General features: G+C 38.4%; 1 protein-coding gene across 1 annotated transcript in view; it reads right to left on the bottom strand.

Moving 5' to 3' along the window:
* DCC (DCC netrin 1 receptor) overlaps positions 1-19,945 on the bottom strand; it is a 576,336-nt gene that overhangs the window by 51,936 nt on the left and 504,455 nt on the right. Inside the window, exon 22 of the mRNA XM_059704942.1 lies at positions 11,341-11,406. Within this exon, the coding sequence (XP_059560925.1) occupies positions 11,341-11,406 (66 nt within the window). The remainder of the gene's footprint in view (positions 1-11,340; positions 11,407-19,945) is intronic.

The following is a 19,945-nucleotide window of genomic DNA, read 5'->3' as shown; positions in this document are numbered from 1 at the left end:
CAGTGTGGGAGCCCCGTGACTGATCACCTCAAAGAGATAGGCCCTGCTCACCCATCTAGGGTCCTCAATGGATTGCCCCAAAGCGGTAGGCCAGAGCCGTGGGCCCCGCCTCCACACAGCACACGCAGTGCCAAGCCCCCGTCCACCCACGTGCACATGCAGCCCCACCCACCCGCACGTAGCTGCTGCACACGCAGCCTCCTCATGATCGCTCCTTGCGACATGAGGGCGTCTTGGCGTGAGGGCGTGATGATCACATAGGCTTTTATTAATAGGATTGTACTACTGAAATCTATATATAGACCGGTAGCTATGATGCGAAATGATCACCAGGGGGCAGACACTCAATGCAGGAGCTGCTGAGCTGTGGTGACTTGGCAGTGGCAGTTCCCAGGTGACACACCCCAGAATTGGGCTCCCTCCTCTCTGGTTCTGGGGTGCGTCACCTGCCAGAGACCCCTGCTCACTTCAGACACCCTTCGAACCCTGGCGCTGCCCCAGCTGTGGCCGGCCAGGGAGGGACGGAAGGAGGTTGGCTCCAGGGCATGTCTGGACGACTTGCCCAGTCCTGCCCCAACAGCCACCTTCTAATTAATTACCTTTCAATGTGCACGGATCTGTGCACCAGGGCACTAGTATTAAAGAAAATGTTGCCTAATTAATAACATCCTATACCATTTGTGGACTTCCAAATTTCAAAATTTTGATAAATAATCCTCAATGTAAAAGATAAATGAGCTAAAAAATGAATATAACCACCAACCCAATACTTGACTCAAAATCAAAACACTATCTACAAGTTATCTAAGAATCATTGCTTTTTTGAAAAGACATTCACCTATAGTTAAGTAAATTATTGTTGATTCATTATTATTGGAAAAATAATTAGCGCTTGTGTTATAAATTGAATATCCGGGAGACAGGGGACTCCCCAGAAGTTTTTAATGGCACTATCTTGTTAAAAGATTCTGATTATAAATGAAAGACATAGGATTTCCTTGAAATAATTTTACATTTACTACAAAGAAATGGGGCTAGTAATGACAGGTCAGAACTTTCTGTATCATAGTTTTACTTACAACTTAAAAAGTCACTTTACAGTAGTGTCTCAATATGCCCTTTCTGTGCTTAATAAACTAATTGACTGTCATGAATTCACCTTTTATGTGAGAGTTTAGAATGGAAACAGTTGGGGATTTCATGGATTTTTGTTAGCATGGCTTAAATGTAAAGAGTTCATCATTTCTCATAAAGTTGGTTTGAGTTGTACACGGCAGTATGCCTTATGCACATTTTTAAAAACCTTGTAAACTAGAATATTTCGAATTTCTATTCTCTTTCTCTCTATTCAGGAAGACAACATGCTTCAAGTAAAAAAATAGGACTGCTGAGCATCAGAGAGATTATACTGAGATCATTTTCCTCAGAGAGTTAGGGTTCATGAGAACTTTCATATAAATCTTTCATTTCAGTCCTTAATGGCTTCTTCATAAAAGTTCCATCAGTTTAAAAGTTGGCATTTGAGGTCTTGTATTAATTTCCCAATCTCAATTCAAAAGCTGAGTAATCAGATTATCAGACATCAAACCATCAGTTAAGAAAGTCAAGTTCGATGGTGTCTCTGGATATAGCTGATCCTCATTGTTTGGGGAAGTTGTAGTTTATGAAGTTGCCACAAACACTGAATTAGAGAATACTAAGTATTGCTTGTAAAGGAAATACAGGATTAGATTCCTGTATTCCCCCTGGTTACAACATTTTTATCAACCAATTAATATAAAACCTTGTTTTATGTGTGTTTCTGTTTAAAAACACCTTATTTAATAATAATGTTGATTCATTAAATTGAACTCACAGCCGACAGCACCATAACTCATGCCTAATTGGAGTATGATCAACACATATTTCCCCCAAAAGGCACATCACAGCGTTTTGAGCAGTAAGAGCATAGACATCATTCAGCACCACATTTAGGGGTCACTTTATACAGTAAAACCACCAACAAAAAATACAAAAATTAACAAAATTGGCACAAAACACATACATCACGGAAAGGACCCTCATTTACGGTCTGAGCGCTGGAACAAGGCCGCGTGTCTCCTTGTCCCATATCAGCTGAGTTTGTGAGCACTGGGCTGCTCATGTATTCAACATGTTCACGAATGACCATAAAAGCATTGCAAGCATTGAATGGGGCATTAAACATGCATTTTAGCAAGAAGGTGAATTCACAAATACAGAATCTGTGAGTAATGACAATTCACCATATATTTAAACACACCAAATGCTGCTCCAAATTAGGAAGGTTTTTGAAGTTCACAAATCTAGATTCGTGCAGTTCAGAGTTCTGGGAGACAGCCTGACTCAGAAGGGGCAAGGTGACATTTACCACCTCCCAGGCTCAGAGGGGAAGCTGCCTGGTGTGATTCAAAGGCTTGCAAATATCCTCCCGGACACTGTGATTACTTCACGAGATAATGGATGCAACACACTGACCTCAGGCCCCGCACAGAGAGTTGGCACTCAACAGACATCATGATGTGGCTCAGTTATTTCATTCTGTGTAAGTTTTCCAAATTAAAGAAAAAGATATTCCTCAGAGTGAAGGTAAGGGAGGGTGGGGATAAAGGGGAGAGATCAACCAAAGGACTTATATGCAAGCATATAGGCCTAACCAATGGGCACAGACAACAGGGGGGTGAGGGCATGAGTGGTGGGGATAGGGGGTATCGTGGGGATAAGGACACATATGTAATAACTTAATCAATAAAAAAATTAAAAAAATAAAAAAAGGAAAAGATAGGAGACTATGCATCTATTTCTGATGTTAGCATAAGATGTGGGTATCCGAGTAAGCCAGATCTGACTGTTTCACTGAAAACAGTGAGAAAGGAATCCATTTTCTTTTAAATCACATGAACATTCCATTTAGCTTTTACTTTCATGATGTTTGATCACCATCAATGATTTCACACTTTTTTAAATTAAATTTAATAAAAGCAAACACATATATTTTATAATCTGATGGGTATAAAGTTTTGGTAATGATTAGGAAAATTCATTCATTTTTATAATACTTTGTAAGCTTTTAAAAATATCTTATGTTTATCATATTTGCCCTCAAAAACTCTGCCAGAAGCTCACTGGTAGACCAGTACTCTGAGTGCTTGATTCTCTTATAGAAAACAAAGCCAAGTGTTGAATCCGAGAGTCCTGGCTCCTATTTTTTGAGGACCTGGTCCCATTGCCACAATGGCTGGGCCCTAATAGCTACACACTGTCAACAGGCAGGTAAACAATGCGAACATTAGGTTCACCTGCCCAGTTCTGAGGAGAGATGATCCAATGAGAGTTTCTAGTTCAGGACTGAACTTCTCTCCTACAGCTTCAGGCTTCCCTGGTAACAGTTTTATTATTAGAACACTTTGAACTCAATATATGTCTTAAACATTTTATCGGTCTTTGAATTTGAATTGAAATTCACATGGTATTGATTTTTTTCTGAGCATTTTCCTCTGAAATAAGTTGCCATAGAGTCATTAGCTGGAAGAGATGGCACAGATAATCTAGCTCAATGTTTTTTACAATAAACTATTAATTAGCATTATGGGGGGAAGTTCCTTCATCAATTAAGTTAGAAAACATATTTTTTCCTCAAATCTCAGAATTTTGAACATGCTTATCTGAACCGTGCATTGCCAGGAGAGATTGGGCAGTTATGTTAGAGAATGTATCCGATTATTCCATAAGCATGAATGGAAGATCCAGTTAGGTGCTGTGGATATGATGTTGTGATCAAAACATGAAGGGACCTTAGAGGGCATTGTGCTAAGAGACATAAGTCAGGCAGAGAAAGACAAATGCTGTATGAATCACTCATATGTAGAATCTTAAAAAGCATTGAAGTAGAGACTAGAACGATAGTTACCAGGGGCTAGGGGCTTGGGGAAAATGAGGAGATGGTGAAAAAGTACAAACTTCTAGTTATAAGATGAATACATTCTGCAGACACAATGTACAGCATGGTGATTATGTGGATATATGGCATTATATACTTGAAGTTGCAAAAATAAAGAAAAATGTTGCTAAGAGACTTTAATGTTCTTATTACATAAAATGGTAATTATGTGATGTGAGGGAGGTGTTAGCTAAGCTATAGTGGTCAACATTTTGCATTATCTAAGTATATCAAATCAACACATTGTACACCTTCAATTTACACTATGTTATATATGTCAATCATAACTCAATAAGCCTTGGGGTCATGAAAGTATTCAAGCATGCAAAAATAAACTATTTGAGATAAAAAGCATCTAATTTTCATGTAGCCATAGGCCTGCCTAACTAGTTGAGAAAGAAAAAAAGATGTTACATGTTAAGTGACCTGTCTTTTCGTTTCCTAAAACATGTGCCCTGTCTGGGTCACTGTGACATGAATAGCAAGTCAGATTACTTTTCCCCTGGGATAAAAGTGGAGCTGTTAGAAAGGAGTTCTGAAAACTGTTTCTGAGCTATTTTTCTGGTAGAGTGGAGAGGGAACAACAGCCAGGCTATGGAACTATTAGTAAGTATTTGTAGGTTCACAGCCATTGTTTCACAATAATTGGGGTGCCACTGTCTTTTTGTATATTGTGTGGTCTGAGAACAATTTTCAAATGAGAATATTGTGATTATTCTCCACCTACCTTCCCCCCGCAAACAAAACAAAACAAAACAAAACAAAAAACACACAAAAAAACCAGAGTCATGATTTTTTTTGACCCCACGGCGTTTACTACTTACTGGAAAAGACATAGTGAACAAATCATGAAGCAACTAAACATAAAATTACAACTGTAATTGGTGTTTAAAACAAAAGTGAAGTTTACATAGAAAGATGTAATATGAGGACAAAATGGTCATTGGAGGAGGAGGGAGTATCATTTAGGCTGAACACAGGGCATTGCTAGGAGTTAGTTCCTATTTCTCTACAAGGGTAATGAGAGCAGGTCTGGAACATTGGAAGCAAAAGGGAAATGACACAAAAGGAGAGTAGAATGAGAAATAGGACCCAGTTTATAGAGCTTTGTAGATCACGGTCAATTACCCTAACTGGAATCACAGAGCATTTAAAGGTTTTCAGGAAGGAACAGACTTGATTTGTATGAAGAAGACTTCTCTCCCTGCTGCGTGGACCGGGGCTGGTGGTGAAAGCAGAGAGGCCAGCAGAGAGAATATTGAATTTCTCCAGGTGAGAGAAGATGCTAGCTTGAACTGAGATGGTGGCCATTACAATCAGACAAAGTGGATAGTTACCCAATATAATTTGAAAGTAAATGAACAAAGTAGATTGCATGTGAGGGACTTAAGGAAGGAAGTGTCAGCTTCAGGGTTAAGTAATAGTCCTTATGCCTGAGATGAGGGAGAGGAAGTTAGGGCAGGCTCAGTGAGGGTAGACAAATATTCAGTCTTGAATATGTCAGGGTGGAGATCTTTAGTCATTACAAAGAGGCAGCTAGAGTTTGGCAGTTGGCACACAGATGGAATGTGAATGGAATAGATGTTGTTATATTGACCTCAACCTTTAAAAATGATTCCACTTTTATTGCAGGGGAAAAGTAACCTGATTTGCTATTCACGCCCATAGATGGAATCCTGGGAGTGGATGCGATCACCAGAATAAAGAGTATAGCTTGAGCAGAGAAGCTCTCAGAAGACTCAGATCTAGTGCTGAAGCAGAAGGGGAGGACCTGGACAAAGAGAAATGAAAGGCCAATCTTTAGTTAACGAAGCACTTCTTTTTTTCTCAGAGCTTCTCATGGGACCCGTGTACACTGGAACAACTTTTGGGGAATAGTCATCTAGATCAGTGATTTTCAACTGGGAAGACTGTGCCCCTCCCTTTCCCCCTAAGCCAGTGGTTCTCAACCTTCCTAATGCCGTGACCCTTTAATACAGTTCCTCATGTTGTGGTGACCCCCAACCATAAAATTATTTTCGTTGCTACTTCATAACTGTCACTTTGCTACTGTTATGAATCGTAATATAAACATCTGATATGCAGGATGTACTTTCATTGTTACAAATTGAACATAATCAAAGCATAGTGATTAATCACAAAAACAATATGTAATTATATATGTGTTTTCTGATGGTCTTAGGCGACACCTGTGAAAGGGTCGTTTGACCCCCAAAAGGGTCGCGACCCACAGGTTGAGAACCGCTGCCCTAAGGGGAAATTTGGCAATGTCCAGAGGCATTTTTGGTTGTTACCTGGAAGGGGGAAATATGACTGGCATTTAATGGATACAGGCTAGGGATGCTGCTCAACAGCCTACAATGCAAATGTACAGGACAGGTCTCAGAACAGAAGATTATCCAGGCCCCAGTGGCAATAGTTTGGAGGTTGAGAAATCCTGACTAGCTTAATAGGTCCTATTTCAGATGAAAAACTGAAATCCAAAGAGTTTAAGTGACATGACTGACAGTCCTAATCCCTGGCAAAGTCAGTTCTAGAACCCGGTTTTGGGATTTGTCTGGGATCCTTAAGATCATTTGGGATAGATATTGGTGGGCAGGTCCTTTTGTAGAGTAAAACCTGAGATCCTGGACCACTTCATTGATCTTTCCGCAGGAAAAACAACTGTAAAATTTTATCTCTGGACCTTGCCTTTGGCATTCAGAAGTCTGTTGAATGTTTTATAAACAGCTCACCAACCTATGTTGATCATTTCATGCAAACATGGAAAGAGCTTTTGTGTGTATTTTATTTAGATTAGTTTAAGTGGTATTGAGTTCTGAAAAGAATAAAAGTTTTCTAAAACTACAGGACAAATCATGGTATTTTCTCCTAAACACAGAGTACAAGGCGTGTTTTGCAGAATATCTAATATGCTTCTGAATATTCAAAAATTAATAACATTGATTTTTAAATAACATTTCACCAAAGTATCAACATAGTTTTCAACGTAATTTTAATTTAGTTTTTAAAGGTTGAGGTCAATATAACAACATTTTTTTGTCGGGTTCATAGATTTCTTAACTAAAGTTACTAATTTTTAAATTATTGGAGGAGCAACCAACAAAAATAAACTGGTGATTTATCATCCTCACTAAGAAAAACATGATGTAATTGAAGTAATTTTCACTATTCTTGTCATTCATACAAACATAAACTACAAAGTCACATTTTACAGAAGTTGAAGATGTTTCTGATTTAAAAATGGGGACTATAATTCAAAACCGAATGCCTCATAAAAATAAAATACTGCCATATCACCACATATTGGCTTTGAGTCTACTTGTCATCATAAAATAATTTGGAGACCTCTTCAGTATCCTCAATTTAATTAAGCGCTCCCAACTACAACAATAAACATGAATTATATCTTTGTTTTTATTTGTTTGAATTCCATTTTAAAAGGGTGACATGCTGTAGGAGAAAGTAAATGATTAGCTAGGTCTAAATTTGTTTGCACCTGGCTTGAGTATCCTGACAATAAGCCATTATTCTCTTACAAGGCATTAAAGGATGAATCCAGCAAGGTAGGGAAAGAGAAAACCTCCATAATCCCATCACTCTAAGAGGAGAGGTATGAAATTTGCATTATATGTAAGGTTCAAAAACTCAAATTTTAAAGTGTTCGCATTGATACAGCCTACCTTTTAAAGATGGGGTGGGGTTAGAGTTTTATCAGTCAGGGTATTATTTGTCCATCTAATTGGAAAATATATCCCCTTCTTCAGACTTAAGACATTAGTAGGATTTTAATCAAAAACTCTGATTTTTAGATGTCTTTGCTGATTTTCTTGCAATATCCCAAACTAAAATCAAATTACAAATTTGCCATCATTTATCTGCTGGCTACACAGAAAAGTAGATGAAGTTTGCCTGCCACCATCCCTGTCTCTCTGAGGTTATCAATTCACCTTAGACAAGCAGCCTGTCATAATTTGTTATTCCAGTAGGGATTCTAGAAATATTTCAGGTGCTTTGTTCATCCCATCTATTTAAGAATATCTAAAACTCCATGAGTGATGCAGAAAATTAAGAAGGAATAATGCCAATATTCTAAACTGGTTTCAAGTAACGAATACCATTCGTCTATTTTATCTCCATGACTTTCTCTGGTGAGATAATGTGATCACATTAAATTAATCATAATTACATTTACAATTATATTTCCACTAGGAATATTAATAAAATGTAAAAACACAATGAAAGACATTTCTCTCAATTACTGTCACTCCCTTCATGTGAGGTCTGACTCCCACGAAAAGTTCTTGTTGACTAACCTCAACAACAAATTTGTCCTAGGTTTCTTTTCAACCAGAGAATTTGTTTTATTTGGAAGGGCAAGTTCAAATAGTCAATACCAAGGTTTTAAACTTGATCCCAAATTAGAATTGCCACATTTAATAATTAAAAATAAAGATACAGTTATCTGAATTATTTCTAGCTTCCTATGTATGTGTACATTGAAAAAATATTACCATGACTATCCCTTTATCTCATATTTATAGGCAATTAGAGAGGATTCAAGTTTTACTGAGCTTCCTGTATGTTTAGGTACTAAGTCTGGCAATTCTATGCAAAATTCAAGTTCTTTAGGACACAGTTTAAGAGACTACAGAGTTCTGTATCTGTGGCTAACATCTGATCCACCTTTCACACAACTAACACTGCTCAGTAGTGGATGGAAACTGCTAGAAGATAATGGCTTTTTCCCAATTATCTATAACAATTATTTCTTTAATTTCCTGGCACTCTCTCTCTTCAAAAAAAAATTATTCTATAGGCACGCCTTTATCTGGGAATGAATTCCAACTTGAAACCCCCATAGACACAACAGCTCAGAATCTGTTCTGCAGGATGATTCTAAAGGGGAAAAGTTAATTCCCGTCAAATACTCCATCTCAGGGTAACAAACACTACAATTAGATTTCCACACAATTTCAGCGACAACCTTCTTTTCCTTTCCTCAACATGTCGGGGATTTTTCGCACTCTCTTTCATCTTTCCTGGGTGCACTTCTCAGCTGTGTCCACCTGGGTAACCCTCTCTCTTTGTCTATTGCTCCTGCAGCAGTCTTTTTCCAATATGTCCCATGTCTCACAGCAAGTACCCTGCATGCAGTGAGGCTTTATAGCATTTCTTACTGACTACTGAAATGCATGAAGGGTGTTCGGCATATTGTAGAGATTTTGGGATAAAAGTTGAAGGAAGAGAATGACACTTGCAAAGTTTGGGGGAGGGAATTCTATCTAAATCAATCTATGTAGCATGTTCATGGTCTGTTTTCGGTCCCAACACATCCCTCCTCTCATATTTCTTCTGTGAAATCTCCAAAGTGTGTCTCTGTCTATTGGAACCTGGGAACTATCAGAGCCAGGGACTAGCTATAACCGGCCCCTAAAACTCTAATACCTACAAAAGACAGGAATGCTACTAAAGTGAGGGAAGAGTATTTGTGTAGGACACAATAGAAGTGGTGAGGGCGATAGCAACCTGGATAGAATATCCTAGACATAATCTTAGAAAAGCTTGAATGGAATATATTTAGAAAATTTAAATATGAAAGGTTGCACTTGTCTGGTTAAGTAATGCATTAGTGACAGACAGGCTATGCCTGGCAACTAGAAGGGTCAACAAAATGTGTACCTGAGTCCACCACTGGCCAGGGGAGAGGGGACACTGAGCCTCTCATGGGAGCATCTGGTCTACTCCCTAGATTATACATATCCTCTTTGGGGAAAGGGATGCATTAGATTGTCATAGTCTATGATAGGAAATAATCACATAATTCACCCCTTTATTCTAATGTCATGGTCAGCAAAAAACTTTTAGATTGCAATTTTGGCTTCTTACATGGATTTTTTAATGGAAGAACATCCAAATGGATATTTCGCTATTCATTAATCATATTTCTCATGAAAACCTGATAAAATTGTTAAGGAAATCATTGTGTTATTTTCATAAAACATAGTACTATATAGCAGCAAAGATATATGAAGGAAAGCTATTTGCAAATACATGAATAAATCTTAAAAGCAAATTAAATAATCTCACTCATATGTGGAATCTAATGAACAAAATGAACTGTTCAACAAAATAGATCCAGAGACACAGAAGCATGGAACAGATTGTGGAATCTCAGAGGGAAGGGGGGAGTGGGTGGGTGGGAGGGAGAGAGTAACTTAAGAACTTGTATGCATATATGCATAACCCATGGACACCAACAGTAGGGGAGTGAAAGCTTGGTTCAGGGGGATAGCGGTGGGCTAGAAGGGGTCAATGGGGGAAAGAGGGGCCACATGAAATATTTTCAACAATAAAGGTCTAAGAAAAACAAAACAAACTTAAATATAAGTGCAAGCTGTAGCAGGATAGATATAGTATGATGTCATTTCCTAAAGTTTTAAACATGTATAATATTACCACAATATTTAGTGGAACATATACACATATGAGAAATATCATATGTGGGAGAGTGGCTACAACATAGTGAGAGATGGAAGGAATGTGAGATAAGCATGTGAGAAGATAGAGACATATGAGATTTTGATTGCATTGTTGACTATTTTATAACTTAACTTAGGTGATGGGTATATGTGTTGATATCTGTATTTTGAATATATGAAATATGTTTTTAGTAAACCAAGCCAATCAGCAATAGCAACAATTGTTTAAGAACCTAGAGAAGGAAGTTATCATATATACATCGATCCCTGGGAGTCTGGCTAGTATTTATCTAACTTCCCATAGTTTCTGCTTCAGCAAAACTCAGGACAAGATCCAGAAAACAATGCCAACAGGGGTTCTTCCAGGCAGTTCTAAGATGGCCTCCATCTGGCGATTCTCAAAACCAAGAGTACGTGAATGCTCATTAGGACGAGAAGAACTAAATGTCTAATCTTGACCATGTGATGGGAAATCGGCTCTAAGGTGCTAGGAGATTTTGAAGAGTACATGTACTTTAGGCAAAAGTACTGGTAATGTTAATTGATGAAACTGATGCGTTTCAATTCAATCTATTGTAGGTATCACCTCTCTCTAATAAAATAATTGGAAACATTTTAAATACACATAACACTTTAAAGTTTAGACATTTAAAAGTCCTCTGTCATTTATAAAATTCTCCATGCTTGGGTTTTTCTGACTCTGTTTTGTGTATTTGTCAGCTCTCTTCTAATTGAATATTCTACAGGTTTGTTAATAACTTCATGTTTCTATTATTCCCACTAAATCCCCACGTCTGGGAATTTTGGAACTTGCAGTCAACAGAAAATGTGCTGCAGAGCTCTAGAATTAAACATTTAATTAATATAACCAATCCAATATAAACTAATTTATATACTTACCATTGAGAGTACTTCTATCAATCAAATTGGTATCAACTGGCCAATAACCTCCATCTCCATGGCGACCTATGTATTGGGAAAGCATATCAGAATGTTAGTGGCTATACAACATGAAAGCACAAAGAAAACAAAGCATACAGACAGAAATAATAAATATTTCAAAATACACCAACAATGAAACATGATTATTTTGGCCACCTCGAAGAAAGCCCGAGGTTGTTAATACCAAAATACCTTGTGAGAATGTTATTTTCTGTGTTAGAAAAAAACAAACCAGCTCATGAAAATGGACTATTAAACAAGCTAAATTCAATTCCTGTTTGAAAAGCTACCCTCCCTCCCCCTAATATTCTTGTTAAAAAGTCACTAAGGGTACAATAGCGGTGCTGGTCTACATGTGCTTCCTTGAACAGCTTGGGACAGAAAGGGTGCTCGCTGCTCATGGCTCCAGAGAGGCAAAGCCAAGCTCTGTTTGCTGCAGCAGGTTCTGCCTACACTGTTGCCCATGACATGACTTGGGCAAGCTATCCTTATTACTTTACAAGGGACAACACATTTAATCTTATATCTGCGTTTCAGATATAATGTCAACTAGGTGCCTGGAAAGGAGCTATTATAAATGGAGAAAAGCAACCCACATGGTCTGAATATTTCTGACAAACACACCAGGAAAGGAAGAAGCATTGCATTATTGGAAACAGCACCTCCCATTAGGTGTTCAGCAATTGAAAAATTAGTCTTGAACAGAATTGAGCCAGAAATTAACCATATATAATTATTCTAATATCTTCATCTTTTTGTACATCTGTAGAACTATAATTATTTGATTAGATTTTGTGTTCTAGATTTCTATTAGGTACATCATTTATGGAAAGACATTTGGGAGCTGAATTAATATGCAAACACATACAAGAATAGAATTAATTCTCTGTTTTATTTGCTTCAGGGAGTTATTTCTGAAAGTGGTTTTAATCAGGGGATGCTGAGGAAGTCAATTGGGGAATCAGCTACGGTAATGGCTGTTTCCTCACAGGCATAGATTTTAGCTTTCTTCAAGTTCTACTCTTGAGACCTTCTTTCGCAGACCCAACACTCTTCTTCCTAAAGCTTTTCCAAGATCTCATTTTATTTACAAAATAGTTGTGAAGGGCTGACTTGAATTTTGTTAACAGACTATACATTCACAATTTTAAACATTCTTTTGATATCAAGTCGGCGCTGAAGTTAGGATGGCAAGCTTCCAACAAGCAATGCATAAATTAATGCAATCACTTCATATTCTGTTTTCAGCATAACCTGGTACATTTAAAATCTGCTGGCCAATGACTGTGAGTTTATAAAGAAGTGGAGGCTCCTATGTGTGTGGAGGTGGTGGGGTTAGGGAGTGGTGAGAGAAGCAACTGAAATAAGAACCAATTATGTAAATTTTGGTGGGTTGGCTAAAATTTGGACAAGCCTAACCCTTTTCCCAAACACCTTGCTCATGTGGCTCAGACACATTTGCAGTTTTCAATGAGCAGAGGATAAGCTTTGTCCACCAGACATTGTAAGATCAATGTCGGAAGAAATGAAGTGAGACAGAAGTTCCGTATAAATACTAAGATGACTTTTCTCAGATCTGAAAGCAACTAGATTGCAAAGCAGTCAGGCAAAGGAGATGCTAACAGGACCATCACTTAGGCCAGTAAAGCAATAAATGATTCCTGTGGGGAGTAATCCTGTATTGGCTGGAAATTGGGCATAGAGCCTGTGGAGGATTTTCCTTTCCCTCTAGCATTCCCACAAATGTCTTTTTAATGAAGTTTCTCATTCTCCCAGCCAGTTTGTGGGACGATGCAAAAACAAGCCCATAAGCACATCCATATGTTACTTAGGCAGAAAGCTCTATGGGTAGAGCACCCCTTAGATTTAGTGAGGCTATTAATTACACTGTGAATTTCAATATGTAGAAGAAAATCAGATGTCGGGTGGTTCAAGCTTTGAGTAAGATAAATGGACTCTCAAAATGCTTCCTAAATAAGAGGAGGCAGCTTAAAGCTTGAACTTTCTACTCATGGAATCTAGTGCATTGACATCGGTGAACTTTTTATAACTAGATTAATACCATGAAAGAAAATGAAGTAACTCTTAACATACCCAATAGAAAGTACTTTAAAGAAACTTGATATCATCAACTAGTTAGATTGGATTTATGGTAATTTAGAGTTCTTACACCACTTCGGTAAGGAAACACAAAATTCGCCTCTTGTATATTGATGAGTCTGAGATTCTCTTTATCTAAAGACATGAGAATCAAATATTAATTTTGTGTGCTATGTTTCTGTTCTCTAAAATGTCTTTTCAATTCCAGGAAGGCATCCTTTATGGGTAAAAAAAGTTTTTAAAAAAGTGATTCTCCCCCTGCTTTAAGGCAAGAACCAGAAAGTGTAAATGAGGAGACACTGGAGACTAAAGAGGATGCTGTTATTGCTGGCAGTAAAAAGCATTGTTAAGGGCTTTTGGCTGTGGGTTGAATATTGAATGTATTTAGTTCACTTGGTTAATTTCATAAGCACTGATTTAGGCAAACAGAGGACTAATTAGACTCTAGTACATGGAAAGCCAGTTACTGAAAAGATACATAAAAGATCCCAGAGATCTTAATTTTTTTAATGGAGCATAAAACTGATAAAAATCCATTCAAAATTTATTCAGTGCCTACTGTATGCAAGGCACAGTCCTAGATCCTCAGGGGAGGGATAGTGTACAATGATCAATTGGATATGGATCCAGCCATGACAGAGCTGGTTCAAGGTATCCAGGTCCTATTTAGGCTTAGTCACAATTAATATTAGCTAACTGCAGAGGCTTTTAATTTACTCTGACTTTGAAGATGTAAGAATAAGTTAATTCATCTATTACTATATTTTCATTGTGGTGAGTGCTGTGTATGTAAAATGAAACATTAATGTTTACATTAAACCCCTACTTCTAGCACACGTGGGCAGATGGAGAATATTTCCAATGACAAAAATTGTATTACCTGCCAAAGATTAATTCAACTGAGATTTCATTTCTACAGTCTTATTTTTTCTGAGTGGATGTTTATAAGTTTAGGGAGGAATAAATGGAAAGTTAATATGCGGAGGACATTGGCAAAAGAGGATGTGGTGTTTCTAATGGATTCTTTAATCCATATTTCTGAATGGGGGTAACAGACGGTGCCCCACAATGGCACCCACATAATCAATCCCAAGAGAAAAAATATGACCCATAATCTAAATGAAATGGACAGACTTGTCAGCTAACAAATGATCAATATAGATCTCATGGATGCAGAGCACTGAGAGATCTTGAGCTTAGAACTATTCTTAGAAAATAATTTGGGTGATAATGAAGAAAATTGCATTGATTTTATATCATGTATACCAGTGGATAAAAATAATCCATTAATGCCGCTTGAACACAGTTTCACTGTCTAATACACAGATCATAGCGAGATATATTTAAAGCAGATGGTTTTTCAGAGGCAGGAAAATGTGTCTAAGAGATCAGTTTTTCATGTAGTTGGTAACACTGCTGACTTTGAACAAAGTCATCAGGATGTCTATAAGCCAGGCAGCAAAATCATAATCCACACCTAGGTTATTTCAAACATATATTAATAAAAATAACTAACAAGCTCTTCTTAATCTTTCCTAAGGTTCAACACAGTGTTTTCAAGTTAACATTAAGGAAAGTTTGTGGATTAAAAAAGAAGACTAAGGTGGGTAAGCTTAGAAAGCCAGGCAAGGATGAAATAAGAAAACTTCCTATATGCTCTACCAAAGAGTTAGAATTTATCTTGTAGGGGGCAGAGATTCACTGAAGTATACTAAGCAGAAAAGTGACTCAATTAAATATGTATGTTAGTAAGATTATTCTGGCTGAGTTGTGAAGAGCAAATTAATTAGAAGAGGCTGTTATAATAAATAGGGTGAGACTAATATTAATTACAAATCCATGAGGCATATGTTATTAGCTCCATTATAAAGATGAGTAAACTGCGGTTCAGAAACACTAATTTACTCATTTTATTAAGTGGCTGAAGCTGCCTGACTCTGGTGATTATCTTATCATTATTTGGCGAATTGATAACTAAGAGAAGGAATGGTGAGAGTATTGGACATAAATTAGAGCACTTCTTAGAGTTGATCCTGGTGTGTAAATGCGAGGGTTTAGGTGAATGGGTGTGACTGGGGGGTGGTAGGTCCATTCTCAATAGGACACACAGAGCAAAACAGACCTTGGAAGAGAAAGGAAACAGTTCAGTCTGTAACCATAGAGAGCACTGGGAGAAGTAAAGGTGACACTTGACAAAAGGCATAGCAGAAGTAGACTAAAACTTCTTCTTAAAAGTTACCTATTAGAACATAAGGCGAGGAAAACTCTGAGGATGACACACTGAGGCCCCGTCCAGATCTTCCTTTCCCTGCCCCTGCCCCACACGCTCCCATCATCAGTCAATAGTGAATGGGGTTTGCAGGGCTCTGGCTCCAGGGGAGCATGCTGGTCTTCGGTGGCCAGTGTAGACAGTAGCTACTGGATGTGTTGAAAAGTAGGAAAGCCTGACCACTGCTGTGATTGAGCAGAGAAACACAGCCAAAGCCCACTACCAAATGTGTCTTCATCACAGAGCCCTACTTTGCCCAGTGGGACCCTAGTTGTCTACTGAACACATCCTGCAAATCTCCTTCTTTGAGTAGCTTCTTGGCCTCTTAATTTCTCCATTTTGGGATTTCTCGAAATAAAGGTTCCAGTTATCTTTCCCTTTGTGGTCTTTTGTGTTGGTTCAAATCCTACTCATATATGTAGTGTCCAGCTGTGGGTTTTAAGAGTCTTCTAGACTACTTACACACAGTAATTGCCCATCTCAAACCCTGTAATGTACATATTAGATGGTACCCGCTGGTTTAGCATGTTGAGCTTGGAGTGTTTGTATATTCCTCCTAACTATGTTGCGTGTTTCTTTTCAATGGCCCGGTGGAACTGTATTCTTTCTTATGCTTCCTCACAAGCAGCACAGGGCTAGGCAGAGTTACCGGCAAGTTGGCAAAAGTGAGTCCAATTCCTTTCATACTGCACATTTGACATTTCAAAACCTCATCAGCGCCCGCTGGCTCTGATTTTCTCCTTTCTGTACTCAGAATTACAAGCAGCTGTGAAATGCAAGTCTATAATTTTCTGCTAACAAGAAATGACAGGAAGGGTGGTGGAGGTCAAGAAAAGAGCACAGGAGGTCAGAATCATCTACCATTGCCTGGATCACAGAGAACTTGTTGTTTTTCTGTTGAACTTTAATTTAACAGATGAAATTTGAAGATACGATACTTTCTCTCTACTGGAAAAATATTTCCCCATCTTTTTCATATCCCCCAAGATCCGTAACATGTACAGTACCCACAGCCACGGACACTGTCCCTTTGGGTTCTCTGGACTATTCTTTTGATTAGATGACAAAGTCAATCTTTCCAGATTATTCCATGATTGTTTCCCAAAAGACCTGTGTCATCATAATTCAACAAAACACTTATCTGGCATCAATAAATATAATCCATTCACAATTAGAAACTGGGCATTCAGGGAGGAAGGAAATGACCATGTGAATCAGACCAGTCATCTGCCATCAAGGAATTTACAACCTGGCCTAGAGTTTGAGAATATAAATAGCAAAGTATAAGAAAATGACTACATAGCAATGAATAAGTCAGATGGTAAGGGCATATAGAAGAATAAAAGACTGCAGTGTATGGATAGATTGGTCATGAGGCTAGAAGGGGGAAGTTGGGGTCAGATAGTCAGGGTCTTTATGTCAAAGAACTGACTCCATTCTATAAGCAACAGTGAAGCATCATTTTGGGATGTTTTGGAATGAAAATTCAGGAGGTAGAGTCCAGGACTGATAGAAGTGGGCAGGGAATAAAGCTAGGAATGCGGTATTTAACTAAAGAAGGGCATTCAGCAACACAATGAGTCTTACAAAAGGACATAATTTCAATAATCTTTTGGAGGACTTGTTAACAAAAATGTCTACCTTTCAAGTCTTAGAAAGTTAAAATTATACCATGAATTGTATCAGTTCTTGTGAGTACTGAGCATGTTGTTTTCTTTAAAAGTTACCTATTAGAACATAAAAGCCCCTGAGACATTGACTGAAGCAGCTACTTGCCTACTTGCTGGGAACACGGTTAAGCACCCCAAATGCTATGTTTAAAGCACATTATTCATTTTTTTTGCCTCTACTTTACCACCAGTCATAATTTCTAAAGTTGCAAAATTTTCAACCTGAGGAAAGCACATGTGAGAATAGCTATTTTTTCTTTTTAAAAATATATTTTATTTATTTTTTACAGAGAGGAAGGGAGAGGGATAGAGAGTTAGAAAGAGCGATGAGAGAGAAACATCAATCAGCTGCCTCTTGCACACTCCCTTCTGGGGATGTGCCCGCAACCAAGGTACATGCCCTTGACCGGAATCGAACCTGGGACCCTTCAGTCTGCAGGCCCATGCTCTATTCACTGAGCCAAACCGGTTAGGGCGAGAATAACTTTTTAAAAGGGGTGGAGCAAGCACTTGGATAATAAAGTGAATTAAAATGACACGCAATAACAGGGCAAAAAGAGGTTTTCACTTTCAATTAAGCATCTCCCACCAAAAGGTGATAAAGGTTTCAATTCTTCAAACAGCAGCTTGGCTACTGTGATCTAAACCCTGCAAAGTTTGGGTTATATCCACTAAATTACAAGCTTGACTACGCTGCTTTGGAAACAATTAACATTCTGTTTACTCATGAGATTAAAACCATGGGGGGGTGTGGTGTGTAAAATGGCAGGGGTAAGTATGTTGCCTGAATACCCTATTGAGGAAAGACAAGGCCTGTAAACCAGATGAGCTTAGTTGAGGCCATTTAGGTTTCACTTCTTGATAACAAAGTAGGAACCAATGAAGTCACTGAATTTCCAGAAATTATACAGTGGTTCAGAGAAGAAATTCTCAGGTTAATTAGCCTGGGAATGCATCTCGGTCTAACTGTTTACATATGGTGAGAGTTTGGGCAAGTTTTAAGCTCTCTGTGTTTCATGTTCTACCTCTGTAGGGATGTTATGGGAATTAACCATAGTAGAACATGTGCAGTGTGCCAAAGAGTGACATATCGCAGGAATGGTAAAAACATGAAGTGCTACACTATGCAAAGATGCTATGCCTTTTTTTTCTTAATTCTAATATTAATCCTAAAATTTGATCATCTTAAATCCTGAAAGAAATAAAAAGATAACTTGGGCTGAAGTCATCATTTTAGAGGTGAGGATGCTGAGAGAAGATCAGTCCGTGCCCAAAGTCACACAGGAGGTCCCAGTGCAGGATGGAACCTCCTGATCCCGTCCAGCTGCCCTGGACCACACACCATGATTGCTGATGGAAAGCAGAGCATTATGGGCCATGACCAGGATCTACAGGAGAGTAATTCTCTCTCTGCAGTGGGAGGGCCCTTTCCAGCAGGCCACCTTCTTCTGGATCTACAAAATGGCCTCAGAGCTTAGGCCTCTTTTTCAGGCCTGGCGTTTTAGATCAACCACTCAAGCTACGGAGAATTAAAGAAACACGAGAGGGCTCAAAGCAAGCATTTTCTTCCTAATTCATCTCAGCAATGCTACAGATCGCGTCATGAAGACTCCTGCCTCTTTAAGGTACCATGTCATGGCAGGCATCGAAACATACATGACTTGTAAATGTTTATGCTCATGGTAAGAATGAACAACTTTCACTCATGCACACTTCAAACAGGAGTCCGATATTTGCGAGTAAATAAAATAGAAGGATGTAAAAACAATCTTTTAAGATTAAAAGTTTGATCAAATAATCATTTTTGAGAATTTGTTCTATTTTATGACTATTTTCACTGCAACCTCCAAACGAAAGGATTTTTAAAATACATTTGTGAGAAGCTCTAAAACAGCTCAAGCTAATTGTAGAAAAACAAAAAGCCAAATTTTTAGAAGTCTGCAATGCAAAGACTATAAACTCTGGGAGTAAGAGAGAAACATGCTTGGGTTCCAACTCTGTCCACAAGTGTATTCTTGTGACTTTGGGGAAAACATAACCTTCTGCTTTCTCATCTGGAAATCTGGGAAGACAATCAGCTTTCCTTTTGAAGGAAGATGTTATGAACTGAATTGGGTTGCCCCCAAACCCCACATTCATATGCTTGGAGATATGGGCCTTTATGGAAATAATTAAGGTTAAATGAGGTCATAAGAATGGAGCTATGATCCAATAGGATCAGGGTCCTTATAAGAGGAAATCTGAGGAGGGTGGGCAGGGTGGGGGAGGTCGGTGAGGGGGAAAGAGATCAACCAAAGAACTTGTATGGATATAAGCATAACCAATGGACACAGACAATGGGGGGAGGGGTGGTGGTAGTGGTGAAGACCAGGGCTGGGGGGCAGGGACAGAATGAGAGAGGACAACGGGAAAAGGGGATATAATTTGTAATACTTTCAACAATAAATATTTTTTTTTAAAGGGGGGGTGGAGATTTGAGAGAGCTTATCCTCTGTCTGTCACTTGAGGACACGTTGAGGGGGTG

Source organism: Myotis daubentonii, chromosome 8 (genome assembly GCF_963259705.1).
Source record: "Myotis daubentonii chromosome 8, mMyoDau2.1, whole genome shotgun sequence".
In the NCBI taxonomy this organism is placed as follows: domain Eukaryota; kingdom Metazoa; phylum Chordata; class Mammalia; order Chiroptera; family Vespertilionidae; genus Myotis; species Myotis daubentonii.
Note: the sequence above shows the minus strand (reverse complement) of the source record. Positions and strands in the feature narration are given on the sequence as shown.